Source organism: Xiphophorus hellerii, chromosome 4, assembly GCF_003331165.1.
Source record: "Xiphophorus hellerii strain 12219 chromosome 4, Xiphophorus_hellerii-4.1, whole genome shotgun sequence".
Taxonomy (NCBI): domain Eukaryota; kingdom Metazoa; phylum Chordata; class Actinopteri; order Cyprinodontiformes; family Poeciliidae; genus Xiphophorus; species Xiphophorus hellerii.
The window spans coordinates 6134375-6160784 of NC_045675.1; the positions used below are offsets into that span (position 1 = coordinate 6134375).

At 36.6% G+C, this 26410-nt stretch overlaps 1 protein-coding gene across 1 annotated transcript in view; it reads left to right on the plus strand.

Moving 5' to 3' along the window:
* The window catches only part of ddb1 (damage-specific DNA binding protein 1), a 47863-nt gene that overhangs the window by 2840 nt on the left and 18613 nt on the right, over window positions 1-26410 (plus strand). The window contains exons 5-15 of the mRNA XM_032560583.1: window positions 667-781; window positions 2806-2903; window positions 7423-7581; window positions 9111-9194; window positions 9776-9892; window positions 12896-12998; window positions 13684-13759; window positions 13858-13966; window positions 18802-18980; window positions 21056-21219; window positions 23023-23130. Of these exons, the coding sequence (XP_032416474.1) occupies window positions 667-781; window positions 2806-2903; window positions 7423-7581; window positions 9111-9194; window positions 9776-9892; window positions 12896-12998; window positions 13684-13759; window positions 13858-13966; window positions 18802-18980; window positions 21056-21219; window positions 23023-23130 (1312 nt within the window). The remainder of the gene's footprint in view (window positions 1-666; window positions 782-2805; window positions 2904-7422; window positions 7582-9110; window positions 9195-9775; window positions 9893-12895; window positions 12999-13683; window positions 13760-13857; window positions 13967-18801; window positions 18981-21055; window positions 21220-23022; window positions 23131-26410) is intronic.

Genomic DNA, 26410 nt, shown 5'->3' on the forward strand with positions numbered 1-26410 from the left:
TTTGGTATCAGACGGTACATGAACGTACCGACACATCATGTTCCTGAAGTGTCTTTTCAAGCAGACACTATTGCAAATTGAATAAAAAAATTATCACCATAGTCACAATAGACTTCAGAATTATTGTCATTCTAGTGATTCTTAGTTTATGTCAGCTGATTAGAAATGTTACTATGTTTTTGTACTCCTTGAATTAGTGTAATAGTCATCACAGATTTAGGTGATGATATTTCAAGTGTGAAAAGATAGTAATGGTTTAACACGACAAATTACTGTTCTCTCTTCACGTGTAAAATAACAAGATATCAACCTCCAGAAACCTAACTGTGCTTACTATTTATAGTGATGTTCTAAGTGGTGAAATCTTTTAAAGGCTGCAGCTCCAAGCAGTAGCTCAGGCTTCCTACACAGTGTGGAAAACAATTTGTTTAAGTCTTTTTTATGCCTGGATTAGGATAGAAACAGAAAAAGGAGCATGTCAAAATATTTGGATTTCCAGACTTTGTCCCCAATCTCAAACCTCCTTCCTTCATTTTGAAACTACAACTTGAACAACTTTTCCATTTCCTTAAACATTACTGGACAATATTGACTGCTTTAATCATCAGTTTAGTGGCATGAACTTTTTGTGTCCTACTTTAGTCTAACCATTCCTGTTTGTCTTAGGACCCTCAAGGACGTCATGTAAAGACGTACGAAGTTTCTCTGAGAGAGAAGGAGTTCAACAAGGGCCCCTGGAAACAGGAGAATGTCGAGGCTGAAGCATCCATGGTTATTCCAGGTAAATCAGAACTGCAAGTTGGCTTGATTTCATGTTTCATTTTCTTCAAGCTTAAATCATTAAAACAGAAAATTCTATCCAAATGAAATGAGGGAAAAGAGCTATTAGTGGTTAAATGTGAGCATAGCTTCCTTTTATATTTGTTTAATGAAATGTCTGAAATTGTGTCAATGAGTTGGTTTCATGAGAAACAATGGAAGTTGCCAGTTTTCCCTTAATTGTAAGTGACCAGTGATTAGCTGGTCAAATACTGCAAAGCTTAGTTGTTGTTTTCCTTTTCATGTGATAAAATGCATCACAGCTAGAGGTATGCCGATTGATCGGCCACCGATCATAATCAGCCGAGTTCCATGAAAAAGTGTATGATCGGTGATCACTGTCTCATGTTGCCTGTCACCTGTATCTCACTTCACAGCCTGCGTGTGCAGCTAATTTCTTCTTTCCTTCACACTGCACAAGCATGCAGCAAGAAATGATAAGCAATGTGGTGAGGAACTTTAATGCTGTGAGACTGAATGGGGAGGGAAGCACGTCAAAATGCATCAATACAACGAGTCTAGAATGACATTTAAAAAACTACTTGACGGAAAAAAGTACTTGACAGAGTATGGTTATATCGAGGCTCACTGTAGGACAAAAAGACATCCGGAGCGATCAGACAGCAGATAAAGCAGCGTACAACTACCAACACTCACCCGGATGAGCATGATGGTCAGAAAGCTAAACAAATAACCTGAAAAATAATTTAAATCAACGAGCTAGCAGTGTAAGTCACTGGTTCTGTTCTCACTGTTCGACCAGCGCTACGCTTTACTGGTAGTAATATTTCACAGACGGAGCGCCGTTTCTGCTCCACTCTCACATCGAACCTCTGCTTAAAGCTGCAGCATATAACTAAAACAACAAAATCATATTTTACATATGTATTAAAACTTTTGCTAATCAGATAATCTCTGAAAAAAAATCTATCTCCTCTACCTCCTTCCTGTGTTCTGGAGAATTACTCAGCTCAGTTAGAAACATCCAATCAGAACCAGCATTAATCACCTAGCCATGCTCTCAGGAAGTTTTGATTCAGTAACTCAGGATTGTTTATCGTGATGCAACCTGCATTTGACTGTGAATGAATGTTTTCATTTTTCTTGACATTATTTGATATAGGCAGTGTTATGCGATTTATTTGACTCATGTATAATTTATGGTACTAAGAAGCTTATTGTTAAATACAATTTTACTGATTGCAGGTTTTTCAGTTGTCCTTTTAACTTAACATCTGGTGTATTCTATGCAAATATTTTGCATGTTTATGTCTAAATTAGTTGAATTTATTACCAGATCATTTTTTAGTGCCAGATCACACAGTAGCATTTATACCTAACGCAAAAAATTAACAACCAATCCAGATGATCAGCAGTTATCGGCAGTCATGGGTGATCAGAATCAGTGGCAAAAAATCTGATTGAGCATCCCTAATCACAGTCTAAAACATTTTACTTAATAAATACATGAATCAACAATCTGTACTTTAATGCACTTTTGTGAAGTTAATATAAATCAGATAATGGTCAGAGAATCATGTTTTGATGCATAAATTGTGATCAATGATTGTGCAGCACATTTATTTCTTATGTGCCTTGTATTCCTTTTGGAAGGAAACCAAATTGAATTATGAGCAGCTCAGACTATTGTCATTTGTGTATTTCTATTTTTCATTTGGGTGAAACTGCGTTATAACCAAGTGCGTTCATGTGTTTGCAGATGCTTAAGTAAAGTAAGACACGTTAATTCCAGTCTCATTTCTTTCTTTCTTTATTTAAAGTTCTTGGGGGAGGATTCTGGCATTTGCAGTTTACATGTTTAAATCCTAGGTGTTTGTGTTCTAAATATAATCATAAATGGGCTGCAAATTGACAAAAAAATCCAGAACATCTGCGTTTGGAAACGTTCTAAATTTTTTATGAAAAATTCTGTGCAAATGCTGGAATTTAGCAATAATTCCTTTACCGTTTGTGCTTGTGTTTTAGTGCCGGAGCCATTTGGTGGCGCTATAATCATAGGACAAGAGTCAATCACCTACCACAATGGGGACAAATACCTGGCCATTGCCCCACCAACAATCAAGGTAGAAAGCATCAAAATGTTCTGTTTTCATCAAAGTGTTCATTATAAACCTGCTAAATGTTTTACATCTGACTTTTTTTCTGCTCTGCACTACCAGATAAATAAATGACTCTAGATGACATTTTATAATAGAAATTAAATAAAAAATAACAGAGTTTCACAGTACTGGGAGCAGTGTTGTGCTTTCTTCCTGCAGACTGGAGGAAAAACAAAATAAAATCTTATTAAATCCATCTGCAGAGGAAGCTGTTTGATACTTGAAATATAATTTTAGTTATTTGATTCCTCTAAGGCATAATCAGTTATTCTGACTGAAACCTTAGCTACACTTTATTAATAAAAATAGGGTTGATATTACATCCAAGGCAAAAACATGTCTGAAATCTGTTGTGTTGTCTTTGTATAACAGATTCATATGTTCATAGCTTATAGTGGGAAACTGTATCTATCAGAATTATCTGATGTGTTTGTGTATCATTTGGACATATTCTTGTGTCTTTGCCTGTAGTGAATATGTTTACTCATTAAGAATATGGTAATTGGTGTTAAATTCCATCCAGAGGCAGTTCCTTACAGATAACTTCCACTTCCCGCACTGGTTTTAGTGTTCTTAAGATTAACTTGCAGTCTATAGCACTCGGAACACATTCTCAATGCCCAGAGGAGCTCTTCAGCAGCCGCTTGCTTCTATAATTAGAGGCTGTTCTCTTTGTGTGCTGGAGTGCCAGGGTTTCATAAATTTTGGAAAGAACATTTAAATTCTTCTGATGTAGAAGCCTCTAATTTGGAGTTACGCAGCTGTTATCCTCCTGTGTCTTTGTGTCGAGGCCTTTGGCTCTGCTGCTTAGTAACTTATCAGTCTGACTTAGGAGTGGAGGGCGTTTGTGCCTCTTTGAAGGCTTATTCATGCAGCGCCAGCCTTTCTGTGATTCTCACATTTGACATTTTGAGAAAAAAATTGCTTCTTGTCTCAGCAGCTTACAGGAATTATTTCAGGGATCTGCTTGTTTATTTTATCATAATGTGTCAAGAAATGTAATTTAAACACGCAAAGCAGCTATTTAGAGTGGGTTTTTTTTGTTTAGTTTTTTGGGGTTTTTTTGGCCTGGTATTTAAATGTTTTTTTAGGAAGGTTTCAGCAGGAACAAAAGGGGCCAGGGGGGCAGGACTGATGCTTCAGACCCATCTGATCCATCTGTTCTTTCATGATCTCAAATTGGCATCCTGCTGGTATTTTCTATCTTTAAAAGCATCCAGCAGCCGCTGGGATTTTCCAGCTGCTACACGTGTTGACAGAGCTTCATTTTGCAGGAGGTTTAGGGGTAAATTTGACTTGTCAGTTTATTTTTAAATGTTGAAAAGGTGTGAATGTTTTTTTTTTCTTGTAATCATTGGAGTTGACTGAAACTACACTTCTTGCCAGGTAATTATAAAATGTTGTCCTGGAGCCCCAAGGTGAAAAACGGAGAAGGAATGTCTGCCAAATTTACATGATGCAGTCAATTATACATGAGGCGTTTAACTTTGATTCAGCCAAGATGAGCATCAAAGGTTTGAAAACCTCTGACGCTCATGTCGAAACAGTACGTTTCAGCATAATAATGTAAGTTAACAATTCTACATGCAGGTAAAGGAGAAATTGTCTCGGCTTGTAAAGCAGAGAGTGAAACAGTAATATCCTCTTCTGAAAAGAGGATCAATCTCTCGTTATTATTGTTTTTGTAAGGGAAATTTAAATTTGTTTCAAAATCCTCTTTGGGACCACTGTAGATTTTAATAAAATTTTAAGTAAATTTTTTCAGCATTCTCAAATGCTTTCTTGAGCAAAAACATTGCTATATATGATATGATTTTGATATCAATAAATTTTAGTACTTCAATTCAATAAGTTAAACTTATAAGCCTAACAATAAAAAGTTGAGTGGAAGGAAAAAGTGTTGTAGGAAAAAAAAAGATGCACACACAACTGGGACAAAAAAATATGGTGAATTCAAGAATTTGTGGAAGTAAACAAGGACTGACTGCAACTGGAGTTGCAGAAGAGATGTGTAGAAGCGTCTTGTCAGGGTTAGGAAGAAAAGGAGTGGAAATTTGGTAACGATTTGATTCGGAAGGCAGGCCATGTCTGGTGTTGGTCCACTGTGTTCTGTCAAGTTGAAAGTGAGGAAATCCATCTACCAGGACATTTTAGAGCACTTTGTGCTAGCCCCCTGCTAACACTCTTTCAAGCTGTTTCAAGCTGTAAGCTGTTTCAAGCAACCATTTCTTAACACCTCAGCAGTGCTGCAGACTGATCACATCCATACCTTCTGCATTGAGGATGTAATTCATACAAAATGTGCCCTGACCAAGTACTGAGTATATACTGTACAATACATGGACATTGTTTAAAAAAAACAACAACAACAAAAAAGCTTTTGATTAGCCTCATGTAATATTTAAACTAAATGTTGGATTTTTATTTGCTTGATCCCATGATCTTAAAAGATAATACAACCAGATGCCTAAAATATGTCATTGAGTGTGTAAAGCATGCACAGTATGAGCACAAGTACCACTTTGATTTGAACTGCTTGTAATTTATTAACATTGTGTTAATATTCTAATTGGTAGAAATGCACCTCTCTTTATGTGCAGTAGTATTGCATACCTTGTCCTGCAGAGGGCACTAAAGGTACTTTGTGGTCTTTAAAATGTCTCATGCTGTTGTCAACAAGCCAAATGTTGTAGTTTTAAAGATGGTGAGAGGATGACCACAATGGAAAAGTTGTTTCTCTCTTAGAAAGGGATTCAACATTGAATCAGATGAACAAGTCCTCTGCAGAGTTTTTGGGAATATTTTGAATTGGTAAAACTATCAGATCAGTAGAGGAAGTTCTACAATTGAGTACATTTGTATTCAAATTCTGTATGTGGTTGGCAGTATTTAAATAACTATTACTGTTTCTTCATTTTCTTTACAGTTGTGCAGTTCTGAACTGGTCGCTTTCTTTCTTGTACTCCAATTTGAATTTAGAACTATTTTTAAAACTAAAGTATAAAATCTGATACAGCTAGTATTTAAGAAAAAACAATTTAACTGCAATGTACTTTGGTGATTCCCTAAGGGAATTTAGATTATTACAAAAGAAAGAAGTATTTCTAAAATAGAAATGGTTTCATTAAAAAAAGGAGACTGTTGTTACATTGTAGTACGTTGGGCAGGAATGACCTCATGGAGTAGTCTTTTGGTTTAGCAGCGCTAAAGAAAGAGTATCTGAAGTGCTGTCAGAAAGGCTGGCAGAGTCTTTAGTATCTGTGTGCAGTCATGTCCCGCTGAACACAAACAAACCACTCCCTATGTTTTGTTCCTGTCAGTTTCGACACTAGTTCCAAACAATCCCAAAGCTGGCCGAGGTAAAAACTATTTAAAATTCCTCCTCTGTACTCTCTGTGTGGTGTGACTGTTGAGAAAACAGATTTGGTATCTAAAGACCCATCCACACCAAAACCACCTGTAACCATGATAATAATGCTGATTACAATAATAATGTTGTGAGCTTGTGTTGCTGTTCCTGATATGTATCAAAATTAATTCTGTTGACCCAGAGCAAAAAACAAAACACATGTGGGATTTCACAATAATTTACAGAGTAAAGAGCATTTGGAAAATTTTTACCATCCGGCTAATAAACCTAAGACACATTTGTAACTATAGTTATTGTCATCACCCATATATGGAAATGATTTCTGTTTCAGAGGGCATGACTCAAAATGCTCTTTTGTGTCAGAATTCTTTGTAATAAGATGATTAATCTTTCCATGTAGACACCATCTAATGGTTGTTATGGAGACATGGTGACCTGAGGATGCTCCTCCTTGCTGTTGTTTGGTAACAGTGAGCATGGAGGATTGTTAACCCTTGCTATCCTCCTCAATGTTGGATATGAAAGGATAAATACTAGTCCTCAGAGCAGTATTACTTGTGACAGCTGTTAGCATGTTTCTATCCTTACTTAAAACAGAAATCACTGGTGGGCTCCCCTAAAGTTCAATCTTTTAAAACAAGGCTAAAAATTCACCTGCTTAGTGTTTTAATTTATAATAGCTGGAAAATTGATAATTATATTTGATATATATTATTTTGATGATGGTATATCACAAAATGTTATGTTTGTTTCATGTATCATAGTTGGTTAATGTATTGTATTGTTGCTGAAATAAACTTGATTTTAAAGGCATGGCCTGCTCTACAAATGAACTCAAGTTAAAGATCACATTTTTCTAAATTTGGCATTCTGAGATTATCCTACTACAATGAAAGAACTTGAATTGAGGCTTTTTAGGCATTTTTACAGTACTGCCTATAAATGTGGCTTCGAAGATGAACCCTGAAGCAATCTTTTATGCTCTGTTTTATATATAATTTCTGCCCTTTACAGGTTAACTTAATGTGAATTCATTCATTTTCCTTAAAACGACTATGAACCCTTCATTTTCTTTTTGAAATATTTCTTTGAATTCTGCTCTTTTCCTTGCAGCAAAGTACCATTGTTTGCCACAACCGGGTGGACCCCAATGGGTCGCGCTACCTGCTGGGAGACATGGAGGGTCGTCTGTTCATGCTGCTCCTGGAGAAGGAGGAGCTAATGGACGGCACCGTGGCTCTGAAGGACCTGCATGTAGAGCTTCTGGGAGAGGTGCTCATTTATCTTCTCCACCCTGCCTCCTTATCTCAGTTTGTCTTCACTCTGTTTATCCACCTGACTGTCCTCTGGCATTTCCCCCATTTGCTTCTCTAGCTGTTTCGGTCATCCATTATCTTGCTTGTTGATTTTTGTTTTTCCTCTTCTGGGTTTTATTCCAACTATTTATCTACCCGGTTTTTGTTACGATTGACTCTTTAATGGTATTAGCCGTATGAGCAGCTAATGGGTATGCCATTAGCTGGGTATACGGAAGATGAGGGGAAAAAAAATAAGCCTGCTCTGTGTGTCTTTTACCAAACTGTCAATTATCACTTAAGGGAGGTTTTAGACGATGACTATTTTAATATCGTGCTCAAAGCTCATCCGAGGTTTGAAATATACAGCTTTTAATGTGTAGCACTCTTCTTGCAATGACCTTCTTGTGAGTTTGGAGAGGCGAAAACCCTCGTTTCTTGTTCTGAGTGATGCAGAAGCAATCAAGCAGACTGAGTGTTCAGCAAGAGATGGATTGCTTTTCCAAAAAACAAAAATGTAGAACTGCAAGCTAGATTGGACAGACATGAGCAGCTTTTGATTGGAATGACGAACAGATAAGTCTTCAGATATTTTTGCATCAATAACATTATGCATGTTTTATGCTCAGTAAATGAGTTTGCCAAACAAACTGCAAAACCAGTTCTGTTTTTTTTTTTCTCATGCCAGAAAATGAAATGAAAATAGTAATTGTTTTCCTAATTCTACATTAGGTAAACAGTTAACTTGCACTTAAGTTCATATTCTAATTACAGCAGACATGTTTTTGTATACATTAACTGAACTCACCTTTCTGTTGGCTAGTTGGATAGCAGATCTTTTCTACAAACATTTTTCAGTCTTTCTATATAAGCCCATTTCATATAAACTTAAAATTAAGATGCTTCAGGTGTATTCTTATTTATAACACATGAAGTTAAAACTGGTTTTCATCCATCTTTTTCATTGAACATAATGAGCTATCATATCCCCAACTCCAATGTCTCGTTCTGCCCGACTTTCTAATCATATAACCAGAGAGAAATTTAAAGAGGAGCGCTGAAAGCAAATGAGGCAGATTAGCAGTGTTGCTAACCACTGTATGTCTTTTAGTGATGGTGTCATTCACTAAAAATTACTGTGAAATATTATCTATTGCTTGAAAATTGAGCTGTTAGGATGTCAGAACAGTCTTGAGATTGTCATACAACAACAGTCTTCAGTCAGAGGCTTGTCCAGATTTATTGCAAGACTGACAACTACTGGAAATCCTTCTCGACTAAAGCATCACCATCCAGAATGACTGAAGTCTGAAGATACTTGGATGTTAGGAGTAAGGACAACATTTAGTTTCCATTGGGATAAATAAAGTATTATTGAATTGAATGTGAAGTGTGTTTTTTCTTTTGTGGTTTTGACAATGAAATTGTGGAAAGCAAAACTTATGAGTAGTATAGTTTTGGCTTGATCTAACATAGAATTGTATGTATGTCTCTCATTGCTGGCAGACCTCTATAGCTGAGTGTTTGACCTACCTGGACAATGGTGTGGTGTTTGTTGGATCCAGATTGGGAGACTCCCAACTTGTGAAGGTAAGCAGGAAGAAAACAAAGTCGGGTTTTCATCCATCCATTCATCTATCGCTAAGTTTATTGAAACATTAGGGTTAAGACTGCTAATGAAGCAAATTTCCCACCAAAATCAGAAGCAATTTTTTGGTTCAGTTATTTTCTTATCTAAATTCTGCATTCATTGCATGTCACAAAAATATAAACAAATACATAAGACACTATAGATTTCAATAAATTTCAATTTGTCTGGTTTAAATGCCCATTGAAGTTTAATGTGCTTAAACCGGACAAAAGCAGCACAGATAAAGTTGCATAAAGTCTGAACACGAACCCACAATTCACAGCTTTAATCTCGCCTACACACAGGTTGGCCCAGACCAAATCCCCCAACTCTTAGATCCCAGATCAGTCCTTGAAAACTTTAAAATATATATTTAGTATATTTTTGAATTTTATGCCTTGTTTAAACATTTACACCTTTAGTCTTTCATTTGAAGTTTACTATATTTTATTTTCAGACTTCCAGTGTTGCCAACTTAGTAAAAAATGACACCATTTATCTTCTGTTCCTGCTTGTGAAGAGAACTGTTTGTTTCCTGCAGCTTAACGTGGACAGCAATGAGCAGGGCTCCTACGTCACAGTAATGGAGACGTTCACCAACCTGGGGCCCATTGTGGATATGTGTGTGGTGGACCTGGAGAGACAGGGTCAGGGCCAGGTAAATGTCCAGATCTTCTTTATTTTGGTTCATTCTGTCTTTGTGTTTCTTTCATCTTAAAGTCAAGACTTTGTAACTTCCCTTGTTCTCATCTCCTTCAGGGTCTTGTATCTTGATTTTGGTGCACTGCATTAATATTCATCTAGTGTTGTGGCATCCAAGCTGGGTCAGCTATTATTTCCTTGGATTGCGGTTATTTTCAATGTTAAAATGCTTCTCGAGTACACAAACCTCAATTGCTCTTCATGTTCAATTTGCAAAAGGCAGATTGTTGTTTAGATCTTTTCCTTCGGTATTTCCAATACTCTTTGTAACTTTAAAGACCTCATATTAGTCATCTGCATGTATTCTAACCATTCCCCATTTCGGTTTACCTTGAGTAAATGTCAAACGTGTGTTTTGTGAAAATAAGCCAGGCTAACCCGGATTGAATTTTAATGTCACATTTAAAATGCAGGTATATGTTTTTTTTTGTCTGCACTTTTTTTGCTACATCAAAAATCCAGTCCATTCTTTATATGCAACCACAAACTAAAGAATTGTGTGAGCCTTTGGCGTGACCATAATATATTCCCATCAAGATTTCATAGTTTTGCAAAAACAGGTTTCTTATTTGATCATTTGTCTTACTTTGTGTAGACTTGGTGAAGCAGTGGAATATAGGGAAAAGGGAAACAGAGATGCTGTGCAGAAGGTTTTGTTGGCAGGGTTCGACTCCAGGCTTCAGGGCACTGGATCCGCTTCCAAAGGCAGCAGTCTCTGGGCAGAGACGAGTGCGCCATCAGCCACGTACCGCTTTCATCCATACACACTGTCTGTCTCATTTCATTCTGTTGAGGTCCAGAACTAAATCTAGTCCCAATTGTTTTAATTTGCCATTTGCTGCAAATCCATTGAGCATTTTACCCAGTTAATTGATGCACACGCATTCCAAGACTGTTAATGGGGAGAAAAAAAACAGACGCAGAGGACTGAGGCACAATTTCCCAGACAAAATGCAGTTTGACCTCTCTTAGAAAAAAAAAGCATAGCAGCTCAACGTGTAGTCCCATCAGAATATTATGGGCACAGTTGTGCAGCTTAATATTTGGCTTTTGCGAAATAAAAAATTGAGAAGATTATCAGAGCCCTGGGCATCGCCTGAGAGTGAATTTGACTGTCAGGGCATTTGAGAACATGTTTGGGGAGGTTGCCAGGTCCATCATGACTGTTTGCATCAAGATGAAATTGTTGGGTGGCAGGTGGTACAGGGTGAGATTATGTGAGCCTGGTGTTAATCTTGTTAGTGTACCATGACTAGATGAATAAATAACATTCGGGCGCACTGCAGTCAGGCTGCACAGAAAAGCAGATTTATTAACCTCTGTGGTGTTGGATCATAATGCTGTCATGTTTCTTAATGACAGTCTCAGAAGCTTTGCAGTGAACTGATTCAGCACAGAGCTGCTGAAATGCAGATAGGTGACGGCTCTTCTACCGGGATATGCATCTGGAGCGACATGTTGCATTTTAATTTGTTTCAGTGCAAAATTTTGACGATTTTGTCAATTATATGGAATCTCCTCATAAAAGTATTTTATTTTAAAAAATAAATTTAAAAACTTAAACTCGTATTATGTAGATTCTCTGTGGGATTTTAACAACCATGGCTTACACAAAGGGTTGAGTATTGTTAAAAACCTCACAATTCAATTTTAATTATTTTGATTACAATTCTGTTTCGATTCAAAATTGCTTTAAATACTTCAGTATTGATTTAGTAATAAGTAGCATACAAATAATTCATTGGATTACCAATTAATAATCAAAATATTATTTAGTTCTTAAAGTTTTCCTGCAGATCTTAACTGTATGGTGGTACACATTACTTTAATAGTGTATACATAAACATTTCTGAGCAGTAAAATATCTGAAAATGAAACAATACTATAGGAATACCTGTCCTCAATATGGAGTTCTGTATTAAAATTGAAGTATACAAGCATAAATAATTCTCCCCTTTGTTGTAGAAACTGACATAATCATAATCATTTTAAGTATACCTGAACTATATTACCACTCTGACTCTTACCCCTCACCAGTTGGAGTAGGTAATACACACCAAATAGTTGTTTGTCAACTGCCAATAAACCCAAGAAAAAGACAATGATGATGAATTCACAACCAAGCATTTTATATATGACATTAATCTGATGGAGAGTGTTTCTCTGACATTTTGTCAGCGTGGGCAAGTGCCAACTCCTACTACATAAAGCTTTTCATCAGAGGGACGGTTGAAACTTCCTGGTATTCGTTAGATGTGACAAATCACAGTCAACCAACACCAACAGATGGCATGGATCCCTAAATCATCAGAAGCTTCACATTGGACCTCAAACACAATCCAAAACTTGGATTGTGTGTCTCTCTACTCTTCCTCTAAACAATCAGGCCTTGATTTCCAAATTAAATGCAAAAAGAGGACTTTGGACATCTGACTAGCAGCCCAAGAAATGCATTTTTGACATTATGGGGTCATAACATGACCACGTTTATCTTTTTAAAATGTTTTTTATTGGTCTAATGTAAAATTTACATTTTCTCAGAAACTAAATTGTGGCATTTTTGTTTAGCTGAAGTTGTAGCATCATTAAACACTTAAAATCTATCACTACTTTATATAATGTAAGCTGCTCCTAATCACATGAAATGACCTATTGTTTATTAAAAACAGATCATTATTTTAAAATACTAAGATCTTCTGAAAAAAGAATAATGACTTTCAGCTTCCGAAATATTTTTCACTTTAACTAAAGTTGAAGTTAATTGCTTGTGATTTGATCCATTAACTTGCCTTTCTTTCTAATGTCACCAAGCACTCACATTTTAAGTTAATTCTCAGTTATTAAAGCCTGCGATCTTCACTTTTGTCATAAAAAGTGAATGGATTTCATTAGAATTTAAGAATGGAGAACTCAAGCTGGTGTTATTCTGTGACTTTATCTCTCTCTCTATTGTTTCCAGCTGGTGACATGCTCTGGAGCGTTCAAGGAGGGTTCTCTGCGGATCATCCGCAATGGCATTGGGATTCACGAGCATGCCAGCATCGACCTGCCGGGAATCAAAGGTTTGTGTCTCCTGTTTGTTGAATCCTCTGTCTCATACAGCAGCTCCCTCTAAGGTTCTGACTTTATCAAGCCCTTAATCCTTCGCTGACTCGCCAGTAGAGGTACTTCAACCTGCACATCTGTTTGCCCCATCAGCCAAGGTGCCAGCTGTTTGCTCATCCAAGCTTGGCACCCGAGACCGAGCAGATGGCAAGCATGTCATAGGTCTTGGCATGTTGCTTTCAAAGTGCCAGGAAGGTTGCCAGTGTCAAGTTTTGGCGACATTTGTTTCCATTTAGTGAACCGAAGAACTCTCCGGCGTCCGCTGTGGGGAAACTGTCAAGTGGAGAAATGCTGTCGGGTTTTAACAACCTTTTTAATCCTGCAAAATTAGGTTCCTCTCTAAGGATTTGTTTGATGCCTAAACAAGACACACAGACCACTAAAAGGTCTGCCTGCACTTGTTAGGCTTCAGCTGTTTATTGACACCAGCTGCCCCGAAAGTCCCGGCTGCTGGCCTGCCCCCTTGTTTTGCCAGGAGGGGCAATTATTTACTTGCCTATTGATTTGCTCTCTGAGAAGAATCTGCAGCCGATTCATCTTCAAAAATGTTTGCATCCAACAGATAGAATAGTTAAAGATTGAGTTCGATCACTGCAGAATGGTGCTGTAATTACATTTTATCCTTGAATCCTTCCCCTCCAGGTTTGTGGCCACTTCGCTCTGAGGCAGGCCGGGAGACAGATGATATGTTGGTACTGTCTTTCGTGGGTCAGACGAGGTGAGGGTCTACTGTGCAACCTGCTGGATATTTATGGCATAAAGTTTGATTGCAGAAATCTAGTATATTGTTACTTTTTTCTCCTCTTTTTCTCCCAGAGTGTTGATGCTGAGCGGAGAGGAAGTTGAGGAAACCGAGCTGCCAGGTTTTGTGGACAACCAGCAGACATTTTATTGTGGAAATGTTGCACACAAACAACTCATTCAGGTTTGTAACCCATCCTGAATTTTAAAGTCCTACATTGTTTGCATTCAAATACATAAATAGAATCAGTCAAACTTAGTCTGGATAGTTAAACAAATGAAGCAGAGCCTTCTGATTTCAGTGTTTTCGTTGAGGCCGAGGTAGTAAGACTCATTAAAGCATCTTTAAGAGATATGAGCTGATAAGGTTGGAATATTTTACAGTTTATATTCTGGGACATTTAAATAAAAACTGAAATCTTCATTAATGGATCAATGCTATTTTTTAAAGGCAGAAGCTCAAACTCCAATGGTAATAACTGAATTTCTTAGTACTTCAGGTGTTGCAGGAGTTGCATCACCAGGTTTCTTTCTCTCTCCATGCAGTAAAAGTTGGTGAAGTTGTGCCAAAGCACTTTGGATCTTTATATCCTCCGATATAAATTACAACAACCATTAAGATTGCTGATCCCATCAATATTAAGCCTTAGTGAAAGCATCTCTGTGGTCACTGTTCCTACGAGGCTTTAATTATTAAAGATCTGTGGATTATTACTGCAGTTTATTTAAAATCCGATCCCAAAACCATTTTCCACTCAGTTTCTCCAGGCAATATGTGACTTTAAGATTAGAACCACAAAGTGATATGTCATCAAGGAATGACTCATGTATATATCTGATTCTTTTTTGTTTGTCTATTAAAGTCTATTTTTGACTACCTAAAATATTTAAATCTGAAAACCAGAGGTTTGTTGATCTTATTTGCAATCTTTACTCATTCCAACTTAAAATCGACTTAATCGTCCCAAAAATCCAGAATTAATTTGTAAATATGTATATTTAATTGTGATCTTTGATTATTTTATGAACACTATGCTGAATCAGATTTTTAAGTGATTTGTTTGGATAGTCCAAAGTATAAGGGCAGCAAAAAGATTTCATGCATTTTATACTTGCCTGTAATAAATATTGTGCCTCATTTAAATTCAACTTTAAACCTGTATTTTTTTTTTATGAAGATCATTCCTGCAGGCCATTCTAACAAATAAATATTTAGGCCCTTGTGACAGCTCTGCTCATGCTTTAATATTCTAAAATGTTAAGATTTCTACTACCTCGCAATGAAAGCAGTTATTTATATTATTGAGGTTTTAAAAGTGGTTTCACACCTCTGTCCTTCAGGGCTAATGTAAACTATTTTGATAGTTTATTTTCATTTAAATTCATCTTTAAAGTTTCAGAATGAGAAATATTTTGTTTTTCCTTTAGCTGTCACATTGACAATAACAGAAAACTTGTGTAGTAGTTTGTTTACAGCAATATAATGAATCAACCGCAACGGGATGCAGAAATTTGTCTTTTTAAATATATAAGTACATAAAATTCTGTGTGCACAGCAGTACTTTTGTATGAACTATTGTTGCACACTCAAACAAAAGTGATGTCGAGACATGCGGTTGTTGCAAATTTCCTTTACTTTCCTTTTTTTCTCGAAACACGAACAACATCCATAAGCCAACGTGCGTCACACTCAGGCTGCTATCTACTACTCGGCTTCTTCAACACAGCAAGCATTTAGGACCCAAAGCTGCCCTAAGCGCCTGTTCAAAAGTGATGCTTTTCTAAACTCCTTTCACTCTCAGCCAGAATAGTTATCAACATCTATATGAATGTACAGCTTCACATGGACAATGAATCACAGTGCTTTTTAATAACAAAACAAAGCAAAATATTCATAGGAACAAGAATAGAATCATTTTAATGGAAGGGGGGGTCCTTGATCTAAAGTCCCCAGCAACTGGTCCCCCACACTATAAATAAAATGATTTCATGTAACATGAAAGCATTGTTTATAATGCATGATGTGCATAATGCCTGACTCTACAGGCCTTTTCAGCCTTTTAGCATCGGTGCAACTCATTATTTTGGTCCATCATCCTGCACCAGCTTTGCTGTTTTAATTAACCTCGCTGTAAAAACAGTGTGCAGTTTATTCTGGTAAACAGGTTCAAGCAGGCTGAATGTGCCTTCTTCCTCAGCATGTTCTGTAAGACCCAGAATGTAAAGGCACAGCTTCTAAACATTGCTGAGTATCAAGAAAAGACTACGTACTCCCCTCAAAGGGGACAAATCAGAGCTCAGACAAGTTAATGTGGAACTAACAGCAGAACTGGTCATAAATGCAACAACAATGAGATATGTGTCGCGCTTGTGACACATATTTCTATCGTGGAGATGTTTTGCTGCATATTTATTTTGTTCCAGATGAAAAGCATCACATTTTTGTTTGTCAAAGACTCTCTAGTCTTTTGCGTTTGGCATTATATCACCATTGCTAACTTGGGTTGCATTGTTTTCTCTTAGGAGATTTGGAGGATGGTAGTTTGATGTAAACCATTAGTATCATCACTATAGCATCATTCTTGCAAAACTATTCATACTCCTTTAACTTTTTTGTGTTTTGTAACGTTCTGGCTTTCATAAATCTTTGATAAATCATCTCTAAATACCTCATATTTGTGAAGTTAAGATGATTATAAGTGATATGAAGCTGTTCTCACAAATTAACATATAACAAATATACATTTATATTCAGCCTCAACATAAAGAGGCTGAATATAAATGTTCAGCCTCAACAAAGAGGGAGCAACTATTTCCCTTCATAAGTTGTCTAATTAGTGTTGGTATGAAAACAGCTGGTCTGTAAAGGTTTATTATAAAACGTAAGAGAACAAACAGCATCATGAAAGCATATTCATGTACAGTACAGACCAAATGTTTGGACACAACTGTGTGTCCAAACTTTTGGTCTGTACTCAGTTCAGACCAAAAGTTTGGACACACCTTCTCATTGAATTTGGACACACCTTCTCATTGAATTCAATGAATTATTATTTCATTCAATGAATTCAATGAGAAGGTGTGTCCAAACTTTTGGTCTGTATTGAGTACAGACCAAAAGTTTGGACACACAGTTGTGTCCAAACGTTTGGTCTGTACTGTACATTAAGCAATAAGTTGTTGAAAAATATCCCTGGCCTGACTGCTCTTTCTGCAGGAGGACGGCAACCACAAAGCCAGAGTCACAAAGGAATGGTGCAAATCGGGTGATTTAGATTCACCCCTGGTTTCATACACTTGAGTGAGATGAATGGTTCATTAAACTTGATAAAATACAGAGGAAGTATATCAACCATGGATTCTACTGTGTTGGGCGACGGGGACCTATCTAAAACATAAAGGACCATGTCTATTGAGGACTGAAGTTGGCCATCCCTGGTGTAAATAAGAGAATAGTTGAAAGTTAGAATGGCCTAGTCAATGTCCAGAACTAAATACAAAACTATCGGGTTTGTAAATTGCTTTTCATAAAAGCTGTCCATCCAGTCTATCTCAGGTTATTTTTCAAAGAATGAGGAGAAAATTGAGTCTACCAAGTAGTGACTCTAGGGGAACTGAATACAATTCCACCATCCATCATGACTCCACTTTAATTATATGCTACTTAGATTGGGCATATCACATTAAAATGCAAATTTCATATGCAACATGAAAAATTCCCAATAAAATAAATCAAAGGTTGTTATTTCTTTGGCAAGGCACTTAATTACAGTGTTGGAGATTGCCCAACATGTTCTTTTCAATGTTCTCGAGGGCAAATCTTGCCCAAAATTGTTTTGCTACCTTATATCAGCAAAATCAGCCATATTTAATGCATTCTACCAATTAAAAAGTTATGGTAAAAAATAAATTAATAAATAAAAAAGCAAAGTAGTGTACAATGTAGAAATAGCTTGTGTAGCATTTTATTTTCAGTATGTGAGCCTGGAGATGAAAGTTTGTAGCTTAAAGCAGGATTGTGTTAAAACACTCTCATAAGGGCACCAATTTTGCTTAAAATAAAACTCCAAATTTATTTAGCGACTATACTGATACACAACATCAGGATATAAAGATCACATGAATAAAAAAATATGATAGCTTAAACATTCATAGAAATTAAAACAAGCTCTTTCATTTTTGCATGGAAAGTAAAACAAACCTTAGAACCCTAACCATTTTGTTCTCCGTCTTCTGCAGCTGATTTCAAGGATTCTATTTAGCATCCTGTATCAAATATATGCTACTTTCACATCTCATTACACAACCGTAATACGGGCCTTTCAAACAGCGCAACATCTCCATTTATAGTTCCACTCCTCACTGTACCTGCTGCAGTCTAATAATGAGGTCTCTGTAGCTCCTTTTCTTTTGTTTTTGTCTCTTCATTGCTGCATGGCTCTTTTTAAATCATTACAGTTAAGAATAATAAATGTGTTTTGCTTTAGCCTCAGACATTGTATTCTCAAGCTTTTACAGATACAGTTGGAGGGAAAATAAACAACTGATAAACATGTTTGTTAAAAAAAAAACAAAGATGAGTGTTTCCTTATCATATATTTCATATAAAAAGACACAATATTACAGTCTTTTATTAGACTGCTTATATTAGCAGTCTAATAAAAGCCATTTTTGATGAACTGTCAGATTTAAGTGCCTAATTTTCCAATAAAGGACAGTACATTCTGATAGTTCCTATTAAATCAGACAACAGTGTGTTTGTACTCCACTTCTATCTTGTTTTCAACATTCAGTGTGTATCTGCTATACAGGTAATTCTGTTAAAACATTGTTTCAGTATCTCCTTTGACAATCAGTAGAAAGCTGTTTATTTTGCTCTGTCCAACTCTATTACATTTTTTTTCTCCTTTTTAAAGATTTCATTCTTAAGTTCCACAAGAAAAGCTTTGCTCTTTATTTCCTCTTAAATTTTCTTTCCTGCCAAGTTATTGTTGCTAAAAGGTCTCTGTGTCCCTTCAGATCACATCAGGCTCTGTGCGCTTGGTGGTCCAGGACAGCAAGGCCTTGGTTAGTGAATGGAAAGAGCCGCAGGGCAAGAACATCAGCGTAGCTGCCTGCAATCACACACAAGTGGTGCTTGCTGTGGGACGAGCCCTGTACTACCTGCAGATCCTCGCGGGAGAACTCAAACAGATCAGGTAGGAATACCTGGGGAATCACTTACGACATGCAGCTGAAGTTCTCAGATCATCAAAACAATTTTAATTTCAAAGATAGCTTGAGCAAATTCAAAAATTTGTCTTAAATATGAATTTTTACTTAGCAATGGATAACGGGTATCTATGCTAACCTGGCACTGTGTGAAATAGTGATTTATCTCAAAAACTGGTTGTACCATCCTGTTTGGCATCATCTGCCATCAAAGATTTGTCTTCACATTACTGCCTTCACTGTCTTTTCTTCTTTGCTGAATTTTTTTAATGCAATCACATTGGAGGAGTTATTTTATTTATTTATTTATTTTTAAATAGAAATACACAATGCGTCAGCAGTAACATCTGTTTTGACCTATGTTAGTAATTTTTTAGCATATTGGTATCAGTCCAATAAGTAAAAGTGTTCCAATATTTATTTTCATCTTATTGCTGTTTGTGTAAACTAATATTAAGAAAACAAGTTAATACCACAGATTGCAGACTGTTAATTATTCCTGGAAAATTCATGTCAAGATGTTTTCATATTAAATAAAACGATCAACAAGTGAACAGCTTTATCTGCTAATCTTTATACTTTCTAAATCTTTAATAAATATTGTGATGGAAGATTTTTAGTTGAAAATATATGGCTTTAATCCAATTTGCAAAGAAAAAACTTTTTTTTTTTACTGATTTGCTTCATTGACATTTAGTTCAAATCATTGTTTGTCTCTAATCTGGTAATTCCGAACTATTAGCTCAATCAAATAACTTGCTGCAGATTTTATGTATTTTCAGATGTGTTATTAGGAAAAAAAGCTGAATCTTTTAATGTCTAAATTTGTAACCAATGCCTCAAATAAAAGCATGAATCTTGTATCAGCTATGGTAAGACTGATACAATCATAATCATAATATGTGATGGTGGGAGTGATACTTGTACATCCATTAGTATACAGTGTATAATGAGAATACACTGTGCTCTGTGGTATACCTTTTGTAGAAATAGCTTCCCGCTGTAAAGAAAGGAATGAATTGGTGTTTATTTATTAAATGCATCAAAGTAGCTCTTTAACGTTAAATGTTTTTAAACTCGTTGTTAATGTGTCATTATCCATCAGTTTCCTGCCTACAGTTTGAAGACTGAGGTTTTGTGTTAGCCTGAAGGTCTGGTAAGAGGTCCTGAGGCACGCCGTGATGTTGTTTTTATCTGAGTGCAGCTTCAAGGTGTTTCAGACCGCGCTTTACCATCATGGTGCATTATAAATGTTTATCTTTGCTTTTCCTTTCCAATAAACAGAAAATACAAAATGTATTTTCTTTTTTTCTGTTTCCTGTCTTTGAGAGAGAAACAGCTTGTAAAAGGGCCAACAGGGTCGCTTGAAGCACAATGTTTGGTTTCCTGTTTGAGTGCTTGTAAGTAATAAAATGATAAAAGAGACTCATCAGGGCTATGAAGAAGTGTTTGGATTGCATCAATAACGTGCTGGTTTGCTCTGGGGCACAAACTAGTTTGAATGTTACACAGGCCTAGTTTGCTTAATCACATGTTGAAGACTCTCCTGTCAGAAGCAATTGAAGCGCATGTACTCAGCAAATTGAAAATATTCATTATCTTTACATTGCTTATAGGAATCATTTGGATAATTTACAGTGAGATAGGGCAGATTGTAACATTTCAGATGTTTTATTGGTTTGTACCGGTTTGTACCAGTATGTCCAGTGTTTTTGTCTCTTTGTAAAAGTACCTCTAGTATGAGATATTAATACCTATGGTATCATTTTGGAGAAAAACTAAAAAAGATTAGTTGGAAGTGTTATTAAAACAGACAATTACATTGTCCTAAATTTTTAATCCAACCTTAATGTATGACTGAACATCTGATTGTTTGAATATTTAACAAATTCCAGCTCATATGAGATAAAAAATGTGTCGAAAGTCTTGCTCAGTGTCATTAACACAGTTATCCCCAACTATCTCTATGCATCTCTGTCTGCTGTCATGGACACACACTCCTCCATGGAACCTGTGTGGAAGCTAGCTTATGATTTTCTCATCTCCTTCTCCTACTCCTCAGCACCATAGCGATGGAGCATGAGGTGGCCTGCCTGGACATCACACCTCTCGGGGAGGGTGGCAACGAGTCCACGCTCTGCGCTGTGGGACTATGGACCGATATCTCTGCACGTGTGCTCAAACTGCCCTGTTTCACGGCTCTGCACAAGGAAATGCTGGGCGGAGGTGAGAGGGGAAAATAGAGCTGAGCGTACTGGAAAAAGGGAAATCAGTCTGACATGAGGGCAGGTGGAGATGTTGTCAAATGAAGCTGGGTGTATTATGTTGCGTAGTTTAGTGCTTAGTTCTGCAAAATCAGAGATCCAAGGGTAAACAACATGGATACTAACACCTAAAGGTTTGTAAAACAAACCAATATCATATTTGTGTGATTATTATGTCATGTTTTTACATACACATATATACAGAAATGTTTACATGTATTATGTAAGAAGACTAACCTTTTTTCTTTATCTTAGTCTGACATTAAGGGTGCGTCCACACCAGGCCTATTTAGTCTGCTTTAATGAAACTGAAACTAGAAAGTTTGGTTCATTTGGGGAGGTGTGAATGTGCAGGTGAAGTCTAATGCAAATCAAAAAAGGGAGAAAAATAAAAAATGAGAAAAATAGCTTTTGGTATTTTGCAAAGAGAAATCCTTCAACTTCTAAAGTCTCATCCTATTTCTGTTTACATTTCATGAAGAAGAACTGCCAGATCACAGCTACAGAGTGGCTTAAGAATAACAAAGTCTTAATCTTCTGGAGTGGCCGTCTTAAAGTCCTGATCTCAATCCCATGAAACACGTCTTATATGTGATCTTATGAATAATTTTGGGATTTCAGTCATCATTAAAAGCCAAATGATGACTTGGGTTTGGTTTTGATAAACCTTCTTGTAATATTTAACTATTTTTACAGTTATTTTGTAATATGTATATTTAAAAAATCTTGAATAATTTAGACTTTTCCCAATAAACCTTATTTGCTGTGTGAGGTTGAATGATTTTGGCTGCAGCTCTATAGGAACGAGCTGTTCTGTCAGCCTCAGGGAGGAGACTCTCTGTCTGCTCGTGAGGATTTATTTGCCTTTCAGGATGTGGGCAGCATCTTGTGAGGCAGACTTTATACCCTTCATTTTAAAGATAAATGTTAAAGTAAACCTTAGCACAGACACTGCAGCCTGCTCGTGCAGCTATTTGTGATTCAAACCATTTTTAGTTTGCTTAAGAAGGATTTTTTTTTTAATCACTTCAGTTTTAGAGGTAATTAAAAAAAGAAGAAAACAAAATGCTTGTGTTTTTAGCTTATCACTCAATTTGTTTCAAAATTTCACTAGCTGGACAGAATGGGTTTTAAAACATGCTGGAGGGATGCTGTATGGATTCTACCTTTCTGCTGCTTTCCCTCTATGCTGCTGCAGTTTCTCCATCTGTATTTGACTGGCAGTTGTTTAATCTTTAAGCCTTTTAAACTTGTCTGCATTTCTTTCTCTCTCTTTAAGAAGGGTATCCTGTAGCCTTGTCTGCAGGACTTGGACTGGAAAACTTGAAGTAGAAAGTTTATGTAACACTTTGAAAGTTGACCTTTTTATTATTTTACTGAAGGCGGAGAACTGTTTCTCAAACACTTTGCCCATCTTTACTCTTTGCTGGTTTTGTTACCATTGAATGTTTTTTTTTTCTTCTCTTGTTTGATGATATTGTTTTCTGGTCTGCTACACAATTTCTTTAGAATGATCAAATTTCTTAATTTCAAAGTTAATGATGCAACTGCTACTTTTTAGAGAAAGTTCCACAGATGTAAAAAGGCTTTGAGTCAGAGAAAACATTACAAAGTGAAAGAAGAAAGTTTATCCTGCAGTATGTAATTATAAAGAAACCCTATAAAATTCCTCTCACAAAGACTGTGTGGCAGTCATTTAGCGGTGTGATGATGTAACTATTCCCTGCAGAAGAAAACTAAATGAGCTCCTTGTTTATGTCCTCAGAGATCATCCCTCGCTCCATCCTAATGACCACCTTTGAAGGCAGCTACTACCTGCTGTGTGCCCTGGGAGATGGAGCACTCTTCTACTTTGGTCTTGACCTACAGACCGGTAGGTTCACCAACACAAACTCTCTGCCCATTATATCTGAGAACGTTGCATTTTTAGATCGATCTGCTTGTAGGAATATTATTTCAATCAGAACTGTAGGACTACCAGTGAAGCTTTTATCACAAAATAACTCTAAAGGCTTTAGAAATCCAAGAACTTCAGTATCTTTAAGCTGGTTACTAACAGATGTCGTCCCAATGCACTGTATAAGATGAAAATGTGAACTTTATATCTGATTATAAATAATTAATTATAGCTCTGAGCCAGGAGTGCTTTCAATGGAAAACAAATATTACTAGGATTGAAAGGATTAATCAGATTATTCCATTATTTAGATAATAGTCAACTAATTTAGTAATCAGTCATTAACTAAAGTAGACAGACTCAAAAAAGGCAATGTTAATTTGCATTGTTTTATGTATTTCCAGTAATGTATAAAAAGGCTTAAATAGTTAAATAAAAAGTCTGCTGAATGTGCCAGTTGTCTAATCCAATTCATCATCAGAATAATTGATAGAATTTATTAATAAAATAATCGTTTGTTGCAGCTCTAAATATTACGCTGTCAATGGCAGCATTAACTCAGTGGCTCGATGCACTAAAGCCGTGGTCCGCAACCAACGGACCTCGGTCCGGATACGGACCCATATGCCATCCCATCCGGACCCGGAATAAATTGTTAAAATATTTGTTAATTTTGACGGGAGAATTAATTTTAAACCGGAGCATTTATTTTTTTCCCTATCTGACACAAGTGCTTTTACCAACACTGCACTGAGCAAGGATTGGAAGCTACAAACCAATCGCGTGCGAGTCATACTAACCACGTGGTTCAACTAGCGAATCAAATCGCCAGCTTGAACTCAGAGCGAGTTGTATGAGCAAACCGAAGCAGAGGTTTGTAGCCAGGCACAGACATCCACGCAGTGTGATATAAGGAAGAGGAGGTGAAGGGCGAGCGAAAAGCGATTGAAGCGAGAAACGCAGGGAGGTGATACAGGAAGATAGGGCGTGAATTACAGTCAGAAGAGGTGCAAACACTATGGCGCTATCTAAAAAGAGAAAAGTAGATGCCGAAAATCGAGCGTTCAACACGGAATGGACGGATGCATACATGTTCATTCTTCCACCCGCGAGCACGAAACCAGTGTGCCTCATATGCTCCAAAACCGTGGCACTTGTTAAAAGTGCCAATGTCAAGCGTCACAATGGATCTAAGCACAAAGCATTTGACCAATCATACCCCCCTAAGTCCGAACTCCGGACGCAGAAAATTTGAAGTCTCACTGCCCAATATGATCAGTCCACCAGGGTATTAAGCCGTGCTTTCAGCGCACAACAAACATACACAACAAAAATATCGTTCCAAGCTCACCAATGAGCATCTGCACATGTGCATGAGAATGGCCCTGACCTCCTTCAAGCCCAGATTTAAAATGTTGGCAGGGCAAGCCAAAGCTCAATTCTCACACTGAGCAAGGGAAATTGGGGGAAGACAGATGTAAGAGAAATCTGTAAGAGAAATAGTTCAGGTGTTTTGAGAGTTGTTTTGTTGAGCAGAAATATTGAGATTGTTCAAACAAAAGGAAACTGAAGCTGCTATTTTTTCTTAAGCACTTTCTTTATTTTTGAATACATAATTTAGTTATTTTTAATTTAAACTGCAGCCACACAATGTTATCCTGTGTTTCAGTGCTAATAAACTTCTTTGAAATTATTTTAACCTGTATTATTATTTTTTTTAACACTATGTATTCCGATATTGTCATACTGCAAATAGACGATATTGCGGACCTCTGCTTGAGGAAATTTCTTTGAACTGGACCTCCTCACAGTTTTCTTGAATACCCCTGCACTAAAGGTTTATACAAAAGCATTAAACCAGGAATACTTTCAATATAGAGATAAAATGTGGAGAATAAGGTCCATGGCATTGATAAATGTAAATAATTCATAAATGTTGTGCAGCAGAAGAAGATGTTGAAATAGAAAACCCTAAACTCATTTTCATATTTTTAACTTAATTTTTTTCCAGTTTCCACTCTGCATCATCTTTGTAGATTTTGCAGGAAATGTGTTAGAAGAACATTTTATATTTTACACACCGAGTAACAGAGGAGCAGCATTATTAAGAATTCATAGCATTCAAGGCCAGTTTTAGTACATTTTTGTGTTCAGGCTTAAATCCTCGAGCCAGTTCCCTAACTGCATCATATTTGTTGCTTAGCAGCTGGAGGACACGACTCTCTCAGTGTGAAGGTTTTAGAAAGCATGTTTCTTAAATTCTTCATGAAAGTCACAGTTTAAAACATTCAGTTTTGACCTTAGTGTTTGTTTTCATGACGACGAAGCACATCTCATCTAATTAAAACTGTAACGAGTAGCTTGTTAAGATACAAGGGCAGTTTTCAATCTTCCTTTAATTTGGACAGAGGTATAAACATTTTTTATTGGTCCACCCTATTTTTTTTGTTTTTTATTTCAGCTAACTGTAAGCTGCCTGTAGGTAAATATATTGTTCAGTAAGATGCATTGCACTCTTCTATTGTGGCTCTCGGAAGCCAATAGATGCCAGTAAAACTGTTTCATCCTGTCAAAGTACCCACTTAACTGCATATAATTGGACAATTGTCAACAAAAAGACATTTTACCACAGATTTCACCAGCTGTAAATTAACTTTGAGTTGTTTGAATACACCTGATTGGCTGCTTTTTTTCTAATTATGAGATTTAACAAAAATTCTCCTAATTTTTTTTTCTAATTATGAGAACTGTTATGAACTTCTCAGGGTAAACCAGATTAATTATGTGTTCTTGTTTCATTATTTGCACATTAAATGGTACATAAGTTGCATCCAACTTTATTTACCCTTCAGGACATTAACAAGTGATGAGATTTCAAAGTGCAGTCAAGTGTTAAAATGTAGCCCATTAGAGCTGCATCTTATTGTCATTACAGATTATAACATAATTTCCTCAGTGCACAAGAGGACTTTGTATTGTCATATCATCTGTCTGAAATACCATTCTGCCTCATGACTAAAGAAAAGTGCTGCAACTTTGGAATTGTTGTTGATAATCAATCAAATACCAGAGTTGCAGATGAGTTTTCTTTCAGCCAAGTAAACAATAAATAGAAGTTTTTCCTCTGATTGTTTGCAGACGGTAAGAAACTCCTGTTCAAACCCCAACTCAGGACTGGGGTAATGCTGCAGGAACGTACACAGGGATTTGAAAATAATCAGATCACTCCTCCTGTAAACTTCTTGCTCTAAATTGA